The following is a 23,768-nucleotide window of genomic DNA, read 5'->3' as shown; positions in this document are numbered from 1 at the left end:
AGGGCATCATGTCAGAACTCATTCCACCTTTAATGTGACCTATAATGTGAACAATTCAATTGAAAAACATACTGAAATCTTCGAGGGGGAAAAATGTTAAATAAAAACCTTACAACAACCTGGTTGCATAAGTGTGCATACCCTCTTATAACTGGGGATGTGGCTGTGTTCAGAATTAACCAATCACATTCAAACTCATAGAAGTCATTACACACCTGCCATCATTTAAAGTGACTCTGATTTATCACAAATAAAGTTCAGCTGTTCTAGTAGGATTTTCCTGACATTTTCTTAGTTGCATCTCAGAGCAAAAGCCATGGTCCGCAGAGAGCTTCCAAAGCATCAGAGGGATCTTATTGTTGAAAGATATCATTCAAGAGAAGGGTAGAAAATTATTTCCAAAGCATTAGATATACCAGTTCCAAATACCAGGCAATTTTGGCACAAAACCTTCAGGCGTCCATTAGAAAGATGAAGATCAATCAATCAATCAATCAATCAATCAAATTTATTTATAAAGCCCTTTTTACAAAAGCAGTTGTCACAAAGTGCTTTACAGAGACACCCGGCCTTAAGCCCCAAGGAGCAAACAACAGTAGTGTTGAATTTCACCTTTCAGCACAACAACGACCCAAAGCACACATCCAAATCCACAAAAGCATGGCTTCACCAGAAGAAGATTAACGTTTTGGAATGGCCCAGCCAGAGCCCAAACCTGAATCCAATTGAACATCTGTGGGGTGATCTGAAGAGGGCAGTGCACAGGAGATGTCCTCGCTATCTGACAGATTTGGAGCGCTTTTGTAAAGAAGAGTGGGTAAATATTGCCACTTCAAGATGTGCCATGCTAGTAGACTCCTACCCAAAAAGACTGAGTGCTTCAACAAAGTATTAGTTTAAGGATGTGCACACATATGCAACCAGGTTATTGTGAGTTTTTATTTTTTTATTTTCCCCCCTCAAAGATTTAGTTTGTTTTTCAATTGAATTTTTCACATTATAGGTCACATTAAAGGTGGAAAATGTTCTGACATGATCTTTTTCTCATTCTTTTACTTCACAAGAACCAGGCATTTTAACAGGGGTGTGTAGACTTTTTATATCCACTGTATGTCCCCTACAAAACTAGTAATGAATGATTGTAATGAGTGGTAGGGCTTTGATTAAAACAGACACACATTTATTAGCTGAGTAATTACCTGACTGACGGACTGACTGAATGACTGATTATCTAGCTGGTTGTCTAGCTGACTGACTGACCTATTGACTGGCTGGCTGGCTGGCTGACTGACCAACTGACTGGCTAACTAACTGGCTGGCTGGCTGACTGACCAACTGACTGGCTAACTAACTGGCTGGCTGACTGACTTGACCAACTGACTGGCTAACTAACTGGCTGGCTGGGTGTCTGACTGGCTGATGACATCAGTCATAAGTGGAGGGGGCAGAGTGCATCGACAAGCTATGTGAATAAATGAATCTGTTGATTGTGGTGTGTCTGATTCTCTGTCTTCAAATCATTGCCTATGAACTGTCACAATTGGTTTTAGTCATTCATGAGGATGTGGCTTGACGCTAAACAAGATGGACACAGAAACGGACAAGGGCTAGCCGCGAGATACAAACCACACAACGTACATAATACTTACCACCCATACATGTACATGGACACACATATATATACACACACACACACACACACACACACACACACACACACACACACAGTGTGCGTAAACTCTCAGCAGCTCAGGGCTCTGTGATATCTCGTTAAACACACAGTGTTTTCAGGCTGTATTTCAGTCTGCCCTGTCAGATACCATTACTCTCTACATTGAGGCAGATTGTGAGTGTGTGAGTGTATGTGTGTGTGTGTGTGTGTGTATGTGTGTGTGTGTGCACGTGTGCGTGTGCACATGCGCACATGTCGAATGTCTGTATTTTTGTTTGTGTTTTATAAGAGTCAGGGAGGCATTCCAGGAAAGGCTCTCCTGAAACGCATCTCAATCCCCATTGTCTGATTGGTTTGGACAGGGTGATCACCTCACTATGGCTGATGTGTGATTGGCCGGCTTACACTCACTGACCTCGACCGGTTAACCCAGACTTCTTTGGGGCAACCCTAATGAATAAATTTCTATTGAGACCCAGATATCCAGTTTACAGATAGCATTATGGGTTTCTTTCAGCATAATATTCAATTTTTGGCATTTTTTCAACCTAAGACATTATTGGTTGGAAAGGGGGAGAGAGACTGTGAAAAGGAGATAATGGGGGAAAAAGAAAGAGAGAGGCTGAGAAAGGACAGGAATAGTGATAAATAAGCTAGTCGGGGATGGGGGGTTTGTAAGGCAGCATCTGAAGTCCATCATGTCTTTATTTCCCACCCCTTTTTCACACTCTGCTCTCTTCCTCTCCCCTTCCTTCATCTCTTCCTTTATTTCCTATGAATTCCTCTCTATTTCTCCATCTTCCTCCTACTCTGTATTATTCATTGGACTTAAACTGACAGCTTCTCGCCAGCTCACGTTTACATTCACTTCTGGGAGTAAGACTGTTCGTACTGGCTACTGGAATATGAAAGTGATTACATTTCTCCAGGCAAATTCTTAACTTTTGATCAAAACAGCGGCAGGATAACTGCTTTGTCATTGTCTCACCAGGAATTCAACCTCTTTTTGTGGTCACAGACCATAGGGTCTAAGGCCTTATGTTTTCCAGCGTGTCTTTTTAAAGGGCTTATAGTGATACGCGGACCCTGAAAGAATGACTTGTATGGAAATTGCAGTGGGATTGTGTTGACTGTTGTTAACACTATGAATGGAGGCTTATCACTGTGACCAGGCCCTTCTGAGCTTAAACCGACAACTCAACTTCAGGCCAAGAGACTTTCAACAAAAATACATCTTTCTATCGACTTCATTTGGTTTAAAACAGTTTACTGGCATTCTGGTTTCTTTGAGAAAAAAAAAAAGATTTGATATCGCTGCTAAAGAGCTGTCAAAAAACAAAGCATTATCCACTGTGAACATATGAGTCACAGTGTGGATGGCTTGAGAGGTGACTCCCATACCTGTCGAAGTCCCCATTGCAGAGGGCCCTGACTGGAATGGTGAACGACTGCCACACCGGATTCAATGTATTCTTCACCACTTCTGTCTTATGGCAGATAGTGAACCTGAAGTAGAAAAAGAGAGAGGTGAGGTGTAAAAAAGGCAAAAAGAAAGATAGAAAGAAAATGGGACACAAGCGTGAGGGAAGAGGAAGCTCAAAGGGAGAGAGAGAAAAATTGACAAAATACAAAAAAGACAATTAATTGTGTCGAAAACAACGAAAGCTTGATAATAGCAACAGTGAATCATGGGTTTTTGTTTACGGACATGGCTGTCCAAACAAAGCTGGGTGTTTGGCCTAAAGCCTCCACTCTTTTATAATGGTGTCCCTCCCTCACACAGGTGCAACACCAATTTGCATATTGTTTAGACAGCGGGGTACTTTTCCTGTCATGCACACAAACTCAGTGCGTCCAAGCTCCCCAGTTCTACTTGAGCAGATTTGATGTATATTGTAAGTTTGCGTGTGTGTCCTTTTATCCGGAGCCCTGGGATTTATTTACTCTCACCTTGTTGCCTTCGGTTCGTCAGCCATTAAAACAGCATGGTTCCTGCAACACCCGAATGCTTATTTATGTGTGTTGGTGTGCGCTGTGTTGCATGCTAATTTGTCCAGCTCTCCTGCGCACTCACTTGAGCAGATGTGGCCACTTCCCTTCTTGTCGCTTTAAGAAAATTCCTGAATGGAGCTAAAAGGATAACTATCAAACCAAAAGTGCCGACTATCAAACCAGCGGCCCTTAAATAGACTGACACCCGTCATTCAAAAGTGCACTCTGAGAGCCTGTTAGGGGATGGGAGGTGTTGTGTAGTGCAACACCTCCGTTTATGGCATGCACGCACACACTTACGCACCCACTTACGCATTCATGTACGCACGCACGCACTCACACACACGCATTGGCGCTTGCACGAAACCTGTTAAAAAACAGGTAGGTGTTGTATGGTCCCTGGCGGGTTTGGCTCAGACCTACTGGTGTGTGGAGCTTCATTTATTTATCCAGAGGCCTATTTGTGTATTCTCTCTAACTGCCTTCTCCACTGCACCAATTCTCCGGCACATCATTTGTCACACTGTGAAGTACAGTTAAGCAGTCTGATGGGCAATGGGAGGTACTTATTTTGTCAGACTTTGTATTCCTGGAGTTCCAGTAAGCAAGCACATGTTTGTTAAGTTGTTAGCACTTCAGTTTCAACCACCACAAGTCCTTAATTGGCTCAAACGAGCGCCGGGTCTCTCTTGTGCTGTGTGCCTTTCTGGCTCTTCCGTTTGCTCGTTTGGAAGGAGCCTCTGATCCCGGAGTGCAGCATCCCTCCCGTTTTTCCGCTTTCTCTCTTTCTCAGGCCGACCCCCTGCCTAGCACGCCCTTTCTGATTCTCCTTGCCCTTTTTCTCCGCACAACCCCTCCTCACTGTCATCTTGGACTACACACCAGCCTTCTTCCTGTATTCGCCCCCACCTCATTGTCTCTCTATGCTCTTTTCTGTGCTGTTCTGAAAGAGCGGAACTCTTATTTTTAAAAGGCCCTACTGAAACAGTCTACCCAAGGCTCTGATGTCATATTGGAGAGGCATGTTGCACACCAAGGGGTTTGGCTTTGCTTTGAAGCCATTTCTAGTTCTGGTACAAACGCATCCTATACGAGGCCTCTTGTGTCATTCACTGTCAGTAGCTTTACAAAAGCATAACAATTCAGAATCAGAATCCTGGATCACAGACTGGCAAAGAGACATCAGAGGGCTTACGTTCCATCTTCGTTGCTCCTGTAGAACACCATGAAAGGGTCTGACTTGCCAAAGAAGTCCTTCTTGTCCAGTTTGTTGGCACAGAACTGCATCGTCGCACTGTCCTTTAGAGTTACAGATAGAGAGAAAGATAAAGAGAGTGGAAGAAATAGATATAAAATATGTTAAACTTCATACATATTAAATATAAAAACACTCTTATGCTGTGACCTCTGTTTCAAATCAAATCAACCTGCATTTCCATTCTGCTGTCTTTTTTAAAGGATACTGTTTATGTGTAAAGTTTAACAGTACAGTTGTACTTAGTTGTTGTTTGACAAATACATTCCACAAAATCCCTTAGTCACTTAGTTGCTAGAAAAACACTGAACATTGCAATAAATATCCTACAATATATTTGTCTTTCACAATGTATTTAATAAAATATTCCTTTTACATATATAATATGTTTCTCAAAATGTATCATGATTATTTTTACCACTACAAATCATATACCAAATCGTAGAGATATACACCGATTAGCCATAACATTATGAACATCTGCCATAATGGCCATAATGGTCAAAATTCTCCCCTTTTGCCACCAAAACAGCCCTGACCCGTTGAGGCATGGGCTCCACTAGACCTCAGAAGGTGTGCTGTGGCATCTGGCATCAAGATGTTAGCAGGAGATTCCTGAAGTCCTGCAAGTTGCGAGGTGGGGCCTCCATGGATCGGACTTGTTTGTCCAGCACATCCCACAGATGCTCGATTGGATTGAGATATGGAGAATTTCAAGTCAACACCTTGAATTCGTTGATGTGTTCCTCAAAACAGTCCTAGACCATTTTTGCTTTGTGGCAGGGCGCATTATCCTGCTGAAAGAGGCCAATGCCATCAGGGAATACCGTTGCCATGAAAGGGTGCACATGGTCTGCAACAATGCTTAGGTAGGTGGTACGTGTCAAAGTAACATCCACATGAATGCAGGACCCAAGGTTTCCCAGCTGAACATTGCCCAAAGCATCACACTGCCACCGTCGGCTTGCCTCCCATAGTGCATCCTGGTGCCATGTGTTCTCCAGGTAAGAAAAGCACAAGCACCCGGCCATCCACGTGATGTAAAAGGAAACGTGATTCATCAGACCAGGCCTCCTTCTTCCATTGCTCCGTGGTCCAGTTCTGATGCTCACGTGCCCATTGTAGATGCTTTCAGCAGTGGACAGGGGTCAGCATGGACACCCTGACTGGTCTACGGCTACGCAGCCCCATATGCAACAAACTGTGATGCACAGTGTGTTCTAACACCTTTCTATCAGTACCAGCATTAACTCTGAGCTACAATAGCTCGTCTGTTGGATTGGACCACACATGCCATTCTTCACTCCCCACGTACATCAATGAGCCTTGGCTGCCTGTGACCCTGTTGCCGGTTCACCGCTTTTCCTTCCTTGGACCACTTGAATGGTTATGACCACTGCAGAACAGGAACACCCCTCAAGGGCTGAAGTTTTGGAGATGCCCTGACCCAGTTGTCTAGCCATCACAATTTGCCCCTTATCAAAATTGCTCAGATCCTTATGCTTGCCCATTTCTCCTGCTTCTAACACATCAACTTAGAGGACAGAATGTTCACTTGCTGTCTAAAATATCCCACCAACTGACAGGTGCCATGATAACGAGATTATCGGTGTTACTCACTTCACCTGTCAGTGGTCATAATGTTATGGCTGATTAGTGTAGTTTTCGATTCATATAGATATAGCGATAAAAAAGTAGATACATGCTTGTAAACAATGCCATTAAATAGAGCAATAATTCAGAAGATACTGTATATTGAACTGGAACTGTGATGAACCAGGTCACATTACACTGTTGGACATTAGAAGAAGCACAAATATATTTTGCCCCAATGCACAGTGACAAGGATGTTTGGAGGGGTATGAAATTCTCCAAGGATTACAGTCGAAAAACTGCAGAAGTTGGTTGAATCTTGGGGTCACCAAGTGTCCAAAACTACAATTTCACACCAGCCATGCCAACAAGCATCAAGACAAACATCAGAGCCTGTTTGCTACACAACATTTATTTGGAACTGGGTTCTTTGGTAAGACGAGACAAAAATAACACAAAATAACTTTTAAGACACAAAAACAGCAGAGGGTGGATTTTGTATAAAAAAAGTGAACATGGAGAACAAACATACTCTTTAATCAATGTTAATTACGTTTTGAATATGAATTGTTCAGGGTCTGATTAGCTTCAAAAGGCCCTGACAGCCTGCTGGTTAGAATACATGGCATTATGGACTGTCACATAGATTTTAGACCAAAGTCTGGCTGCCTCTGCCAGAAGACTAAAACTGGGTTGTCTTAGGTCTTCCAGAAGGACAATTATAAAAACACTTCCTCCAGATTCACACAAGATCAAAATTATGACCACAGAATCATAATTTTGCAACAGCCATTCTAGTCCCCTTACTTAACCCACAACAATGATTTTGAAAGATCTTGAGAGATTCCGGCCAGAGACTGTTGTTCTGTGTTATCCCACCTCATGAAACATAATAAGAGATGATTGGAGTGGTGTTACTGTATCTTGGCAAGATGATGGGGCACAAAAACAATATTATACCTTTGCTTAAGCCCATATTTCTCTCATATTTCAAGAGTAAAATCAAGTTTGTATACAAAAACTACATATATTGAAAGCCTCTATTTGCATATCTTTATCAAGTGGTCCAATACATCCAGAGTGCAATGTATATGCCATTTGGAGTGTGAATTGAACCAATAACTCAATCAATCAATCAAATGTATTTATAAAGCCCTTTTTACATCAGCAGATGTCACAAAGTGCTTTTACAAAACACCCCAAGGAGAAAACCACAGTAGTGTTGAATTTCAGTGGCTAGGAAAATTCCCTAAGAATGCCAAAATTTAGGAAGAAACCTAGAAAGGACCCAGGATCAGAGGGGTGGCCAGTCCTCTTCTGGCTGTGCCAGGTGAAAATATTAAGATTATAATTTTAATAATGAATAAACACTTTTTTCTGGATTATTACTCTAACGTTACTTTACCTAATGTAATTTATCTTACGAATTCGGCTGTCAAAGTAATACATAAAATAGTCTGCGTAGTCCCCTGAGACCAGGCTGAACTGCTAGGAAAGTTGTAGGGAAAAAGCTTTGTAACTGAGACAGCAACACTAGGTAAGAGCATGCTAGTCACCCATTTATCGTTTGTTAATGCTGGAAAAATTATATTTACTAATTTCTTTCATATTATGGCACATTTAGCCCTCCATAATAATTCACCACGTCAATACTAAAAATAGTAGCTAAGTATTGAAGTAAGGAAATATACCCCACTGTCACTATTACAACCAAGTTAACGGCATCTCAATGTGTGTCTGTCCATGTGTGTGTGCGCACAGCATGTGTGTGTAAGCCATAACCAGAGGACCTGCTCTAACATCTCCCTCACAAGCACCCAGAGTGCACGCGCCAGAGGCCGTTGAGGCAAGTGGTGGGTGTCAGCCCATTAAATAAGGGACAAGGGTGCGTATTTGTCTCTGTGTGTCTGCGTCTGTGTTTCATCTCTTGCAGCAGGGGGTGAGTATAAGAGCTCATTATGGGAAAATCAGAAGCTCCTGGGAGAGAGTTAGCCACAGAGGTCATGCCACAGTAATGATGCATACAAATGAACCGACCACAACTGATCATGCTCCAGAGAACAAGGGCAGTCCCAAAAATGCATATCGAAATAGTACACTACATAGGGAACGAGGGTGCTGTTTAAGGTTAACACATTTTGTTTTTATAATCCCCACCCTCCTGATATGCATCCCTGATTTCTGAGAGGACTGGTCTGCATGTGTTTTTGTGTGAGTGTGCGGGGTGTGTGTGTGTATTTGTGTATGTGTGTGTGCTCTCTAATCAGACATGAATTCCCAGGCTAACAAAAAGTGACGTCAGTGACCAGCATGTCGGTACCACTGGTGTAACACTCCATTGTTTTAACAAGACATTATCACAATACATCAGACACAACCCAACAACTGTGATAGTGTTGCTCTCAATGCAAGCCTGCATAAGTAACACACTTCTCAGCTGAGAGTCCTTCTGTTCTCAAACAGACACAAATAGCCCTCTCTCCCATAGCTTTTTCTTTCTCTCTCTCTTTTTTCCTTCCTCTCTTTCTGTCCTCTGCATGTCTGCTTATCTCTCTGTCTGTCGTTTACTGTTTGTTTATTCTCACTTTTTCCCTCTCTCCTGTCTCTCACTCTCTGTACCTCTTTTACGCTCTCTCCCTCTCTTCCATCATTGCTAGGGTACAGTATCCTGCCCGATTGTCTACAAAAGAACCTCCCCAAAAAAAACTGACAGGCGATTAGGTAAACTGTCAAATTAGTCTAAAATCCAAAATTCAGTTAATGGAGCCATATTGTATAATACTAGGATCCTTTCTTCAATCCTTCCCCTTGTGCAACCAAATCCATAATGGTCCAGCACATTTGTGGTCAACACGTTATGTTTTTATATCTTATGTTTTGTGCTGGATGTGTAATATGTTGTTTGTATGTGTATCATCTATCAGTCCAATATCTGATATTGGACTGATATTATCTATTGGACTTAGTTATCCTTGAAATTCCCCCCCAAAAATTGAAGTACATCCATGAAATTGGTTGTGATGACATGGGGCATAAATTGGCACATACATGACATAATACACACCTTTTGCGCACCCTTTATGGCTCAACATATCCCACTTTTGCAACCGGTGTTCAACCAAAAATCATATTTAGGACAACCTTGGATTGTATCTGAAGGCCCTTAGTGTTATATTTCACAGTATGGCATTCTTAATGTTATGATTGCATACTGCTGAATAATCCCCTGTAATTTATTTACAACATACTGTCACTGTTTTCCCTAGTCAGAGCATCCGTTGATCAGTGATGATGTATTGTGTTTCAAAAGACTCAAAACCAAGATATTGTGTTTCAAAAGACTCAAAACCAAGATATCTAGATATCCTGATCAGTTCTGATGTTTTTAATTGCCTGATTAAGTCAATTCCTAAAACTCCCAATATTTCCCCTTTCTCTGGTTGGACTGGGCGGTAGCATGGCTAAGGGTTACAGCTACTGCTAGCCTGCTGATACTGGCTATAACAGCCAGAAGAACACTAACAACTGTACAATAAAAGTGATGTTTAATTTGATAAGCAAGGGAGAAATATTGACCCAACGGACACCTCATTGTTTAACATTAGAAATGTAGCTAACGTTACTGCACTTGGAATGCACAATAATAAGGCAGAGTGATTGACAAGTTGACCCTAAACTGGGCAACTGAACTGTGTCACTAAACTGCTGTAGGATCGCAGCCTACTGGAGAAATTACCGGAAATTCTGTCACAATGATTTTTTGGGACTACAGCTGTACAGTCTACTATGTTATTCAACTGAGGGGGGAGAAACCCACTGTTCACATGACAGCTAGGGCCTGTAGCTATTGTTAGCCATGGAGGACAGCTTTCCAACAAGTAAGTCTAGGGACCAGACTACTTTGTAAGGATATTGTCACTATCACATTTTTATCAAATTTCTACAGGCTGAAATCTGTTTTATAATGTTGTGTAAGGTAAAGTTATCTGACAAGTGTTACAGAAAGTGGGAATGCTAATATAAGATTTATCATTGGTTGTTCAGAAATGTATAAAAGGAACCTTCAGGTGTGGTTCACTGTTCAGAATATGGCCATATAGAAGCTGTGCCACTCTGTTTCACTCTGTGATTACTTTTACTAAATTGCTAATTAAATAAACTGATTTCAAACTACAATTGCCGTCTCTTATGTGGATTTATAATTTACACGACATATACAAATTGCACTATTTTTGGAAATTGCTAAAGCAGGTAATAATTAGTAGGAATCAGCTGTTCCATCATCATGACCATGTTTTCAATTAATATGAAGTGGCAATTTATATTTTTCACAGACCGGGTGTTTTCATAGCCATGATGTTACCGTATGATGAATTATGAAAGTATGACCTTGTTCACAGTGAATTTTGTATTTATACAGTGTATTAATGTTATACAAAAACCAGAAGGTCTTTGGTGCACATGTACTGCTGCAGTGTGGGTCTCCTACTCTCTCAGCAAAGACTCTTTAACCACTTTTATGTCCAATAAAGCACAGCATGCTTGATGATATATTTTGAAAAATTTGTAGTTCATTTCTAAGAAAATACATTTGTGCAAAAATAGGAATTGTTCTGTTATTCAAGTATCCCTGAACTAACACATTCCAAGACAATTACGTGGCATTATGAATGTAAATGAGCTGTAGGATTTGAATAATTCAAATGTTGTTCTAAAGTAGACAACTGTGGGTCTCCATCTCTCTTTCTGTGGACCAATATGTTTCTTCACTTCCAGCACTCTGAAGAAGCTATAATGCTTAATGGGACTATTTCCCCTACATAGTGGACTTTGAGCCCTATGGTGCTTAGTGAACAGAGTTCTATTTGGACCACCAGTGCAATAAACAAGCCGTCATTATTTTGAAGGAACTACGCATAAATCTGAGGGACACAACAACAAAGAAGCAACAGCAACACAGTGCCGGGAGATATAAGAGATAGATTCAGGCCCAAACAGCTCTCAAGGGCGTTTTAAAGTCCAGCCCTGACAAGGCACTTTTTGCCCTCTCTCTCCAATTTATTATCCAACGGAGTGTTGTAAGCAGATAGATAGAACACCAATTATAAATCACGTCTGGCCTCCTGAGAGCCTCACACTCATCTGCTATCCTTCTCTCTCATTCTCTCCTCGATTATCATCCTGCTGCTGAGAAAGTCACACATAAACACACACGTGGACTTACACAGCTTGGAGCTGACTAATCTTACTTGGGGAAAAGAGACAGTAGAGCTTCATTATCCAAAGAGCTGAAGTGCCAACTGATGAACTGGAGCGGTGGGCATGAGCACGATAAACACCTTTTCCTGTTGTTGTTGTTGTTAGAGGGGCCAAGATTTTTCATGCAACCGGGCCTCGAGGCTCAACACTGGACACAACCCTCGCAAGCAGAGCCTCATAATGATACTGCTAATGGCTTTTTAATGTTGAAACAGATCCGTTCTGTGGCGAGTGCGTAAGTGAGAGAGTGTGTTGGCTTGTGTTTGGATGTAGCCCATGTCTCGTTATCACTCTCAGTCAGACTCAGACTGCTGGCTGTGTTCACTGTCTAACAAACACACTTCTCTGCACGGTGGCCTTAAGCACTTCCTCCTCGCTTCAGTAATACAAAGAAGTGCAGAACTTATCCACCACTGCTAACCCTCAACAGCCTTTAACGGCCTTGAGCCATCCCATAGTGCCTCCCATCGCATGTCGCACACACAGTGATATACATAGGACAGACAGAGTGCAAAGAGGTTCCAGACACAGTGGAACCTATCAACGGTCAGTTTCCTTAATAATCATGGTTCTGAACTGAATTGTTAAATCAAAATGTGGTTTATTACAGTTCAAATCGATGTCTGTCATGTTCCTCTGTTAGCCAAAAGCTTTTCTGTTTTAGCCAGTCTGTCAAAATAATTATCCCTGTTTTAGCCAGACAGTCCTTTCTTACTGTCCTTGTTTTTTCTTCATAATGGTGAGCATTTTATAGTAATTCACTGTAGAGGTCTTCCTTAGTTTAGCAAGACAGATCTCAACAGCTTTTGTCATTGCTGAGCTAACCAGTGACTTTTTTCTTCTTAATGGAACTAGCAGTTGATTATGACATGTATAATGTTTTAAATATGTCTCTGATTGTTTTATTCAGGTGTATCATGATGGCCAGCAGGACCTGCATTAACACTTTTCTGTTTTTTGTTTAGTCATAGACCAGCATCCGACTCCAAATGAAAATGCAAATCCAATAATGAAGACTACACATCGACAGCTCTTTTGTGCAATAATAATTATAATATAATAATAATAATGCCAACAAATATCTGTGTAATTACAGGAATCTGTGAGGCCAATTGTCCAAATACATTTTGTACCATTAAATGGGGGGGGAGACAATGTACAATAAATGTGATTATTTATATTATCTGATATAGATGAGAATACCCTCAAATGAATGCTGCCCATCTCTACTTTAACATCCCCATCAACATTGTATGATTTCAAATATAAAGTGCTGGAGTAGAGAGCAAAAACAACAAAACTTGTGTCAATGCCCAAATACCTGGACTGCACTATATTTAAAAACATGCAGTACATTTCTGCGGATTCAGTCAATTGAGAAGTATTTTTTAAATAACTAATTGTCAGTTCAATGTACTTCCTGAGTAAAGAATGTTAATTTCCATTTGACAGCAATCCTGTTACCTATCTGGAATATAATTAATTTTTGAAAGTAGACATATGGAATTCCTCCTACAACAGTGTGGTAGTCAGCCTAGTGTTTAAAGTAACTGGCCAGTTACCAAAAGACTGTTAGTTTGAATCCCTGATTTGGAAATATATATATAAGAAAGAGAATCTTAAAATGTTTTAAATTCTACCTCAATGGTTTAAAGGGATGTCTGAGTTTTGATAAAAGACCATTATATCTGCAGTAATAATGGAATGGTATTTCATATAATTACTTACCTGCCAGTGTTGTGATTGGCTGTGTAAATTGCCTTATTACTCTTTATAACAATCTTAATGTATGTGATTTAGTAGATTCTCTTATCCGGAGCAACTTAAAGGAACATTTAGGGTGAAATGTTCCCATCAAGGGCACAACAACAGCTTTCTTTTAATTTGTCCCATCAGTGATTAAAAGGTTTTACTTCCTTTCACTTAGGAATACGTAGTCTGTGAAGTAGAACTGACATCACTGCACTCAAATATGTTTTGCAAACTTGATCAAAGTGTATATTAATGTATATTACATGCTCACAATAATTTTGGGCTGTCACGATAACCCATTAGAAAATACTCTTACCAACCACTGTATATATTATACTGTAAATGTATGTCAACTTTGTGCAGAGTTGTGTATTTTGTGCCTTTATGTGGTCTACTACAGCAGCAGCATTCCCCCAAGTGAAATTTACTGTATATGAAAATTAGCATGTTATCATCTGTTTTTAATTAAATTGATAATAATTGTTTATTAGGTTTACCATTGCTGAACAAATAACTAAAAAAATATATTTTTTACATCTGTTTAAAACTGATGGATGGAACAGGAAGTAAAAAGTCAGATGAGAAGATTATTGAGCGGTGGGTGAGATTTTCTGAGATATTCACCTATAAGTTAAAAATGGCATTTGTCATTCAGTACGACCTCTTGGATTGTTCAAGACATGACAGTTTTGTCACACACAAAGGAATCAATTAAGGGATTTTTTTTTTTTCCTATCAAAACTGACATAATGGGGCTATTATGGCCCTGACACCACTAGAGCCTTCAAGCATTGCCATCAGCCATTGGCCTTTAAGGAACGCCTCCTTTGAAATACGACTACTGCTATTCTGCTCTCATATCGTCATGTTCAATGGCAGCATCCAAACTTCATGAATCTCAGAAGTTCAATTCTCGATGGCTGGAGTTCATTCTGTCTTGTGCGCGGAAACGAGAAAAAAAAAAAAAAGATTAATTGGAGCCAGGGTGGAGGTCAATTCAATTTCAATTCCTGTCAATTCAGGAAGTACACTAGAATACGACTCTTAATCAAGGGGACTTTGAATTGAAGTTCTGTTCACTTTTTGAACTAACTGGAATTGTTCAAATGTAGCACATTAGAATTCCCCATAGGGACTAATTACATTTAATGCTAGGGAAGGCCCACCAGGATCACTCTAGCCCGCTAACAGGACAGGACATAAAGCGTTTATGGTGATGAAATTTGGAACAGGTATTAAATATGCAGCTGTTCCAGCCTAACACGTAAGCGGAGACACGTACCCACCTCTCCAGTGACACGTATACCCCCCCATCCCCCGTTCAAGCCCCCCTGCCTCGTAAAGCTTGTGATCAACATTCAATGGGTAACCCAGGGAGAAACACCATTTCAATATTTAAACAGGGCGTTGAGAGCAATTCAGGGGTGATGGTACAGGAACACACAGGAGGTAGAGGCAAATGAGGCAAGAGTGGCAGTGAGATCTGAAATGTTTTGGCACTGGGGATGCTGGGCACCGCCTATCATCTCAGCAATTACGGTTATTGGTGGTAAGGAGGGAGAAAATGGGACAGAAATGTATTTGGTCATGTAAAGGCAACAGAGGAACGAGGTAAGGCTCACTGGAGAACTGGGGCAGTATGATTGGGGGCTGTTGGGAAGGAGAGACGCTAGGAACTGGAGGCAGGGAGGAAAGGAGGGCGGAGAGTTGAGTTGTCCGTACCTGCTGCCATAATGGGGGGAGGCATGAAAAGACAAACGAACGGAGGAAGAGGGAAGGTCAGGAGGGGGGTGAGAGAAACGGAGAGAATAAAAGAAACATAGCAGTTCAATTACAGCCCCCGTTGAAGGAGGAGAGGAAATAATAGGAGAGAGGGACCAGAGAGAAGGGGAAAAACATCACAAAAGCTCAGCAATCATTTTGTTTGGTTGTGCATCTTCTCCCAGGATGCTCTCCCACATTACTTAACCATCCATTCTAGATGGATTGTTGTCTATTGGCATCACGCAGATCAGAAAAACTGCATGCACATTCCTTCATCTCAGTCTGTCATTCACAATGAATACTGTACACTACTAACAGCATTGAGGAAATTGATGGCTTTCAACTGGCCACTGCCCCAACTACACTGTTAAACTAGATCATTCAATAAATAAATGTCAATACAATGTACATTGCATATAGCGCAGGGGTCCAGTTGCATAAATATGCTTGGTTACTTTCTTCTTAGCTGTGGGGCATCTGAATCGCCGGTCAGATGGAAGCCTCCGGATCTACGAAGGTAGAACAGAGAGGGAAGATCGTCCTAAGGGGCTTGACCTCTGTCACAACCATCTCACCATGGTCCCGGCTTGTACCACAGATTAAAACTACAACATTCAAAACTGAACACCATGATTATTTCCTTATAGGAGTCAGCTGTGGTAGCGAGGACAGGGGCAGAAGTGTGCCACTAATCATGCCCCCTGGCGAACGGATTAGTCCATCCCTGGTGTCAAGAGTGACAGAGGTCAACAACGACAGCCTGGGCTTCCTTTCGGTTGCCCAGTGGAACTGACTCCTCAGCTGTGCCTGTGGGCCACTAATTATTTTGCCAGCTGTGTTTATTATTCTGGTCAGTGTGCTTTTGGTCATAACGCTCAGATTGCCATAGCAGACAGTCACATTGAACGAGAGGATGCCCTCTGCCAGAATGATGGACGCTCTCCAAATCCTTTTCAATGTCATGAATGAGATCATGCGCTGGTCTGAGCAGACAGTAGGCATTCTCTGTGAAACTCAGCTTATCATCTGTTCACGTTGCCATTGCTATGGGAAGAAAGTACCACGTGTAGGCTGTGTTTGTGTGTGCTTTAACCATGCTGGTTGTATTCTTGTACTTGCTAGTCAGTCTGCCCGTCCTTTGAAAAAGCTGTTGAGGAACATTATTGTACCGCAGGCAGCCAGATAACAAAGTCAGTTAGAGGTCCAGCTTTTAATTAAAGGCCATTCAGTCACCCATTATGATCAGCTGTAGTGGCTTTCACTAGACCCAGAGGGCTGCTGCACTGAGAGCAAAATTATATAATCAACTATTGATTTGTCCTGTTTTTGTCACTCTCTCTCTAGTCACTCTCTCTGAGCATTCCCTTTACTGACTTTCCATCAATTCATTCTTTGATTCCCTATCTGTCTGTCTCTCTTTCAATATCTTCCTGTCTGTCTCTGTGTTACGCATGCAGGTACCTTGTATGTGCGTTTGTGTTTTTCCCCTCCTGCCGTTTCCCCAGGTGTCCCTTATGTTCCTGATTGTGCTCGTTGGTGTTTCCCACCTGGCAGTCATAAGTGCATTGCCTGACATCTGAGGTGGACCAATCAGTGGACACCCCTCCTAACTGCACCACCTGTTCCTTTTTCCATTACCCAATCACATCACACATCCCTGGTTTCAAAACCCAGTCAGTTGGTTCTCCCAGAGAGACACTTTTGCTTTACCCCACATGGACATAGACACTCTTGAGATATATACCCTTTTGATAGACAGACACTTTGTTCATTCATACATCACTTAGTTTAGCACATATATCTCACTTTTTCCTGTTTCATGCGAGCATCTATTGCTGTGGTGTTTTGTTTGGTGTTGTCTAGTCAATTGTTTTAGTCCTTGTTCAACCTGTGTTTTTGTTTGTCCCTGTGTCTCTAGGAAAAGGGTTTTCTTAGCAAGTCCCCCTTGGGTATACACAATCTGTAGGAAAACATTTGTCTAAAAACAATAGTTAGAACTGAGTGGCCCACCCACTGTATTTTTATATTGGTTAGTAGTCAGTAGGTGCTTGAGGCAGCCAAGTTCAGTTTAGGGGTGTTTGGACTATATTATTTAATTTCTTGGGTCCAGCTCAGACCCTTTTCCTAACCCCTTTACTGTGTGTTTATAATAAATGTTTTATGGTTGACGTTAGCTTTGGTTGTGTGTCATTTGTTCCCACAGTTCATGTATACTACACCACTTTGCATGAGTTTTATGTTATGGGTCTCTGTACCATCCGCCCTGGACTGCTAGAGCCACAGGGTTCGTAACATAACGTGGGGGCTCACCCGGGATCTCTCATTGATACCCATGCCACTCATGCACCTTGGTATAAGTGACTAGTTCAGTGTTGAACAGTGCAGCTGTGATTGTGTGATTGGCTGGTGTAGTGTTCACTATTTGTTGGCTCGTGTTGCTGGCCTACGATGGCTACTTTTGATTTGGATGCCTTTCTGAACAGGTGCCTCGTGGTAAATGTGGCATGAAGGGCCCAGTCCTAGATTGCATTTATGAACCATTCATATTTGAGAGATTTGTTTCCCTATCAGATAATGATGCGTCTCAGCGTCTGGTTAGGATCCTTAGAGATACTGGTGCGGCGCAGTCATTCATCCTATCTGACATGTCGCAGACTGTGGATCCAGTGTGTTAGTCCAGGGAATAGAAATGGGAATTGTCCCAGTGCCATTGCACTTTGTGAACGTACACTCTGAGCTGGTCAGTGGATTGTTCAGAGTTGGAGTACGTCCTATGTTGCCAGTAAAAGGGGTGACGTTTATAATGGGCAACAATATTGCCGGTGAAAAGGTAATACCCATATTGGAGATGTTGGATAAAAGTAACCAGTCTCTTTCGGAGGAGCTGGCACAGAGTTATCCACGTGTGTTCCCTGCTTGTGCCGTCACGTGCTCAGGCATGACGAATGGGTGACGTGATAGAATTGTCAAACACTATTCTGTCTAGAGAGTTTGACTAAGAGGATAGCTTGTGTGCTACCTCTGGAAAACTGGTGGTGTCTGAAAAACAGCCCAGGATCGGGAAGAAGAATGTGGACCGTGTTGCTGATGCAGTACAGGTACCAATAAGTTGTGAGCGGCTGGTTGCTAACCAAAAGGGTGACAAAAGCCTTGCTAAATGTTTTTCCAGTGCTGTCTCCGTGGAGGAGCTTAAGAAGAAAAAACATGACATACTTCATTGATGGTAATCTCCTCATGCGCAAATGGATATCCCATGGTGATGCCGGTGGAGATTGGAATGCTATTTACCAAATAGTGGTTCCTACCGCCTTTTTACAAACTGTTTAATCTCTTGCTCATGATCACCAGTGGTCCGGTTATTTGGGAGTCACCAAGACTTATGACCAGGTTCTGCAACATTTCTTTTGGCCTGGTTTAAAACAGGATGTGGCTCAGTACTGTCGGACATGCCACATCTGCCAGGTAACTGGAAAACCAAACCAGGCTATTCCTCCTAAAATGTCCTTTCTAAGCTTTTCAAACAGGTGTTAAAGACCTTGTCAACAATGCATCGTGTGTCAAGTGCATATCACCTAGAGTCTCAGGGTGCACTTGCACGGTGGCATCAGACACTGTAGTCTATGTTCTGTGAAAATTGTTTGGAATCTGAAAAGGATTGGGATGAGGGCGTTCCTTTTTGTTTTGTTTGCTGTCTGTGAGATGGTACAGGATCCCTAGGGTTCAGCCCAGCTGAACTGGTGAGTCGCTTTCGTGAGCGCCTACATGGCACCTGTGCGCTGGCAAAGGAAGCCCGGTCTTCCTCGCAGACGTATGAAACGTCATTATGATAAACATGCTGTTTCTCATCCTCTGCAGCCAGGTGACAAGGTTCTTGTGTTGCCTGTACCAGGTGAGTCGTTGTCAGCACGTTTCTTGGGTCCTTATGTGATTGAAAAGAAACTAAGTGAAACTGATTGTGATACAAACCTCTGATAGAAAACGGCAACCCTGTGTGTGCCACATTAACATGTTAAAGATGTACCACCCCAGACCCATCACCCAGATTGACAGTCCAGAGAAGCTGGCAGTCACTGCCGTCTCCTCTATTGCTACTGCTGGCATCCCTGGATTAAAACCCCAGTCAGTTGGTTCTCCCAGAGAGACACTTTTGCTGTACCCCACATGGACATAGACACTCTTGAAATACATACCCTTTTGATAGACAGACATTTTGTTCATTCATACATCACTTAGTTTAGCACATAAATCTCACTTTGTCCTGTTTCATCTGAGTATGTATTGCTGTGGTGTCTTGTTTGGTGTTGTCTAGTCAATTGTTTGCTGTTTTGTCCTTGTTCCACATGTGTTTTTGTTTGTCCCTGTGTCTCTGGGAAAAGGCGTTTTATAGCAAATCGCCCTTGGGCATACACAACCCGTATGAAAACCTTTGTCTAAAAACAATAGTTAGAACTGAGCGGACCACCCACTGTATTTTTGTATTGGTTAGTAGTCCGCTAAGCGGTGCTTGAACCATGCTTGGACTATATTATTTCATTTCTTGGGTCCAGGTTAGACCCTTTTCCCTAACCCCTTTACTGTGTGTTTATAATAAACATTTTATGTTTGACGTTAGCTTTGGTTGTGTGTCATTTGTTCTCCGTGCCTGTCTGTCTAGCTCTTTCTGTCTGTCTCTCTGTCCATATTACCCTGTCTCTTTCTCAACATCGATCTGTCCCAGTCTCTATTTATTTGTTCATTTTTCTGTCTATCTATGTCCACCTTCCTGTTTCTTAAACAATCCCCTTTCTAACTTTACCAATCTTCTCTTTTCCACTCTTCCCTCTCTGTCTCATGCCATTCTGTTTTCGCTGACTGTCTGGGTTGGATCTAGCCTGATACAATAAAGCCATAGAAGTGACAGAGCTTTGATACAAGAAATTTAACAATGTCTGCTATTTAACCCTACAGCCTATGTCTATAGCCCAGAGATCTGTAAAAAACAGAACTAATCTACCATGCCATTGCTGAGAGCCCTGTGGAGAGTCTGTAAGTCTAAAGATAGCCAGGAGACGTAGGAGAGTCTCCTCTCATCATCTCGATGTGCCATTTCATTACAAACATCCCATTAATAAATCACACCCATCGTATTATTTTTTCAACAAGAGGCTAAGAGTACGTGTGAAATGTGTGTGCGTGTGTGTGTTTGGCTCTATGGATAAATCAGACCCATCCCTTTCTCAGTGCTGAACAGGGAAACTGTATTTACCTTCACTGAAAAGATTACAAACATTTCTGACAACCACTTCCCTCAGTTGTCACCTGTCGTGATCCCCTATGCTTAAATACGTTTTTAATCTCTTTGTTCCCAGCAGAGACACTGACCCAGGGGTATGTATGTATTTTAACATTCTCCCTGGGAAAGCACTGGATACAGAGTCAACATGACACAATATTAGAAATTACTGCAATTATTGCAGTCATATCCAAATTATTAAACTGCCATAAGAAAGTAAACGTAAAGCATAGGCCAGGAATATTCAAAACTAAGTCACTATATTGTGGTTTTCCATTCAACCTGAAAAGTACGTACATTTGAGTCGGATAAAAGAAAAAAACACCTAACATGACAGCCAGGCTCTTATTACAGTACCAATGAAAAGTTTGGACACTCTTAAACATTCACTTGAAAGGGTGTGTCCAATTGACTGATACTGTACATGGCTCTGACTGAACCCATGAGTGCATCCCATGTCTAAACCAATCCCTGAAACAGGGTACATATTGGTGAAACTGACTAAAAAGTCCAGATTTGAATTTGAGGGGTCTTGTCATCAGTGAAAGTATCAATATAAGATATTGGTACAATATCGTGTTAACTGCAATTATAGTGAACAGAATGGAAGAAAGTAGATACTTTCTCTGCATCCAAGCAGGAATATATATTTAAATATACTTAAGACATGTTCTGTAGAGATGGGTGGCAAATTAAAGGAAAACCCTTTGTAATGAGGGTCTTATGAACTGCAACCCTACTATAATGTCCCTGTCTAGATAGATCTAGACGGACTGTTCTTACAGACATGGTCTGATCACATCATTCATGTCCAATCTCAGTCACCGAAGCTGCTCTTCAGTTTTTCTTTACACCTGTTTGGAAGCATCTGCATTCATTATGTTCCTCCACCCATTTATTCAGCTTTATTCTTTAAGTTTTTTTGAGTTTAATATCCACATTACTAGAAATGTTTCAATACAAAGTAGATAACTTTAAGTATATATATCTATATAACTGTGTGTATGTGTATGTGGGTCAATGTGTATGAATATTATATATATACATACACACACATTATATAGTGGAGAGAACAAGTATTTGATACACTGCCGAGTTTGCAGGTTTTCCTACTTACAAAGCATGTAGAGGTCTGTAATTTTTATCATAGGTATACTTCAACTGTGAGAAACGGAATCTAAAACAAAAATCCAGAAAATCACATTGTATGATTTTTAAATAATTAATTTGCATTTTATTGCATGACATAAGTATTTGATCACCTACCAATCAGTAAGAATTCCAGCTCTCACAGTCCTGTTAGTTATTCTTTAAGAAGCCCTCCTGTTCTCCACTCATTACCTGTATTAACTGCACCTGTTTGAACTTGTTACCTGTATAAAAGACACCTGTCCACACACTCAATCAAACAGACTCCAAACTCTCCACAATGGTCAAGATCAGAGAGCTGTGTAAGGACATCAGAGATATATTTGTAGACCTGCACAAGGCTGGGATGGGCTACAGGACAATAGGCAAGCAGCTTGGTGAGAAGGCAACAACGGTTGGCACAATTATTAGAAAATGGAAGAAGTTCAAGATGACGGTCAATCTCCCTCTGTCTTGGGCTCCATGCAAGATCTCAGCTTGTGGGGCATCAATGATCATAAGGAAGGTGAGGGATCAGCCCAGAACTACACAGCAAGACCTGGTCAATGACCTGAAGAGAGCTGGGACCACAGTCTCAAAGAAAACCATTAGTAACACACTACGCCATCATGGATTAAAATCCTGCAACGTCCCCTTGCTCAAGCCAGCGCATGTCCAGGCCCGTCTGAAGTTTACCAATGACCATCTGGATGATCCAGAGGAGATTGGGAGAAGGTCATGGGGTCTGATGAGACAAAAAAAGAGCTTTTTGGTCTAAACTCCACTCGTTGTGTTTGGAAAAAGAAGAAGGATGAGTACAACCCCAAGAACACCATCCCAACCGTGAAGCATGGAGGTGGAAACATCATTCTTTGGGGATGCTTTTCTGCAAAGGGGACAGGACGTGTTTGGAAAATAGAGGAGGATGGATGGGGCCATGTATCATGAGATCTTGGCCAACAACCTCCTTCCCTCAGTAAGAGCATTGAAGATGGGTCGTGGTTGGGTCATCCAGCATGACAATGACCCGAAACACACAGCTAGGGCAACTAAGGAGTGGCTCCGTAAGAAGCATCTCAAGGTCCTGGAGTGGCCTAGCCAGTCTCCAGACCTGAACCCAATAGCAAATCTTTGGAGGGAGCTGAAAGTCTGTATTGCCCAGCGACAGCCCCGAAACCTGAAGGATCTGGAGAAGGTCTGTATAGAGGAGTGGGCCAAAATCCCTGCTGCAGTGTGTGCAAACCTGGTCAAGAACTACAGGAAACATATGATCTCTGTGATTGCAAACAAAGGTTTCTGTGGCAAATATTAAATTTAGCTTTTCTGATGTATCAAATACTTATGTCATGCAATAAAATGCTAATTAATTACTTAAAAATCATACAATGTGATTTTCTGAATTTTTGTTTTAGATTCCGTCACTCACAGTTGAAGAGTACCTATGATAAAAATTACAGACTTCTACATGCCTTGTAAGTGGGAAAACCTGCAAAATCCGCAGTGTATCAAATACTTGTTCTCCCCACTGTATATGTGTGTGTATGTATAATATTTACTCATATATATGTACATACAGTGGATATAAAAAGTCTACACACCCCTGTTAAAATGCCAGGTTCTTGTTCTTTTCCACCATTAACGTGACTTATAACGTGAACAATTCAATTGAAAACCAAATTGAAATCTTTGATTTATCTTTGTCTCATTCTTTTATAACACAAAAACCTGGCATTTTAACAGGGGTGTGTCGACTTTTTACACATATACATATATATATTTAGAGACACGTGTATATATATATATATGTGTGTGTGTGTATACATATATATATATATATATATATAGCACCAGTCAAAAATATCAAAAGTATTTCTTAATTTTTTTACGCATGGTGGAACTGTAGTGAAGACATCAAAACTAAACTATGAAATAGTAGCTTTGGAATCATACAGAAACCTAAATGAACATAGTAATAATAAAGAAATACCGGTAGAACTTTTTGCAGGATGGAAATAACTATGCAATAACTACAGCAACACTAGTTAAGAGTGTGCTAGTTATCCATTAATCATTTGCTTTTC

General features: G+C 41.3%; 1 protein-coding gene across 4 annotated transcripts in view; it reads right to left on the bottom strand.

Annotated features, from left to right (window-relative positions):
- Positions 1 to 23,768, bottom strand: part of cpne5b (copine Vb) — a 207,868-nt gene that overhangs the window by 48,603 nt on the left and 135,497 nt on the right. For all 4 annotated transcript variants that reach the window (XR_002198020.2, XM_013132288.3, XM_013132289.3 and 1 more), the window contains 2 exons: positions 4,860 to 4,963; positions 3,074 to 3,178 (listed from right to left, as the gene is read on the bottom strand). Coding sequence is in view for 3 of the 4 variants with exons in the window: in XM_013132288.3 (XP_012987742.1) it covers positions 3,074 to 3,178; positions 4,860 to 4,963 (209 nt within the window). In the remaining variant the exon portion in view is untranslated. The remainder of the gene's footprint in view (positions 1 to 3,073; positions 3,179 to 4,859; positions 4,964 to 23,768) is intronic.

The sequence above is a fragment of the Esox lucius genome, chromosome 17, assembly GCF_011004845.1.
Source record: "Esox lucius isolate fEsoLuc1 chromosome 17, fEsoLuc1.pri, whole genome shotgun sequence".
In the NCBI taxonomy this organism is placed as follows: Eukaryota; Metazoa; Chordata; class Actinopteri; order Esociformes; family Esocidae; genus Esox; species Esox lucius.
This window is presented reverse-complemented; position numbering and strand designations above follow the sequence as displayed.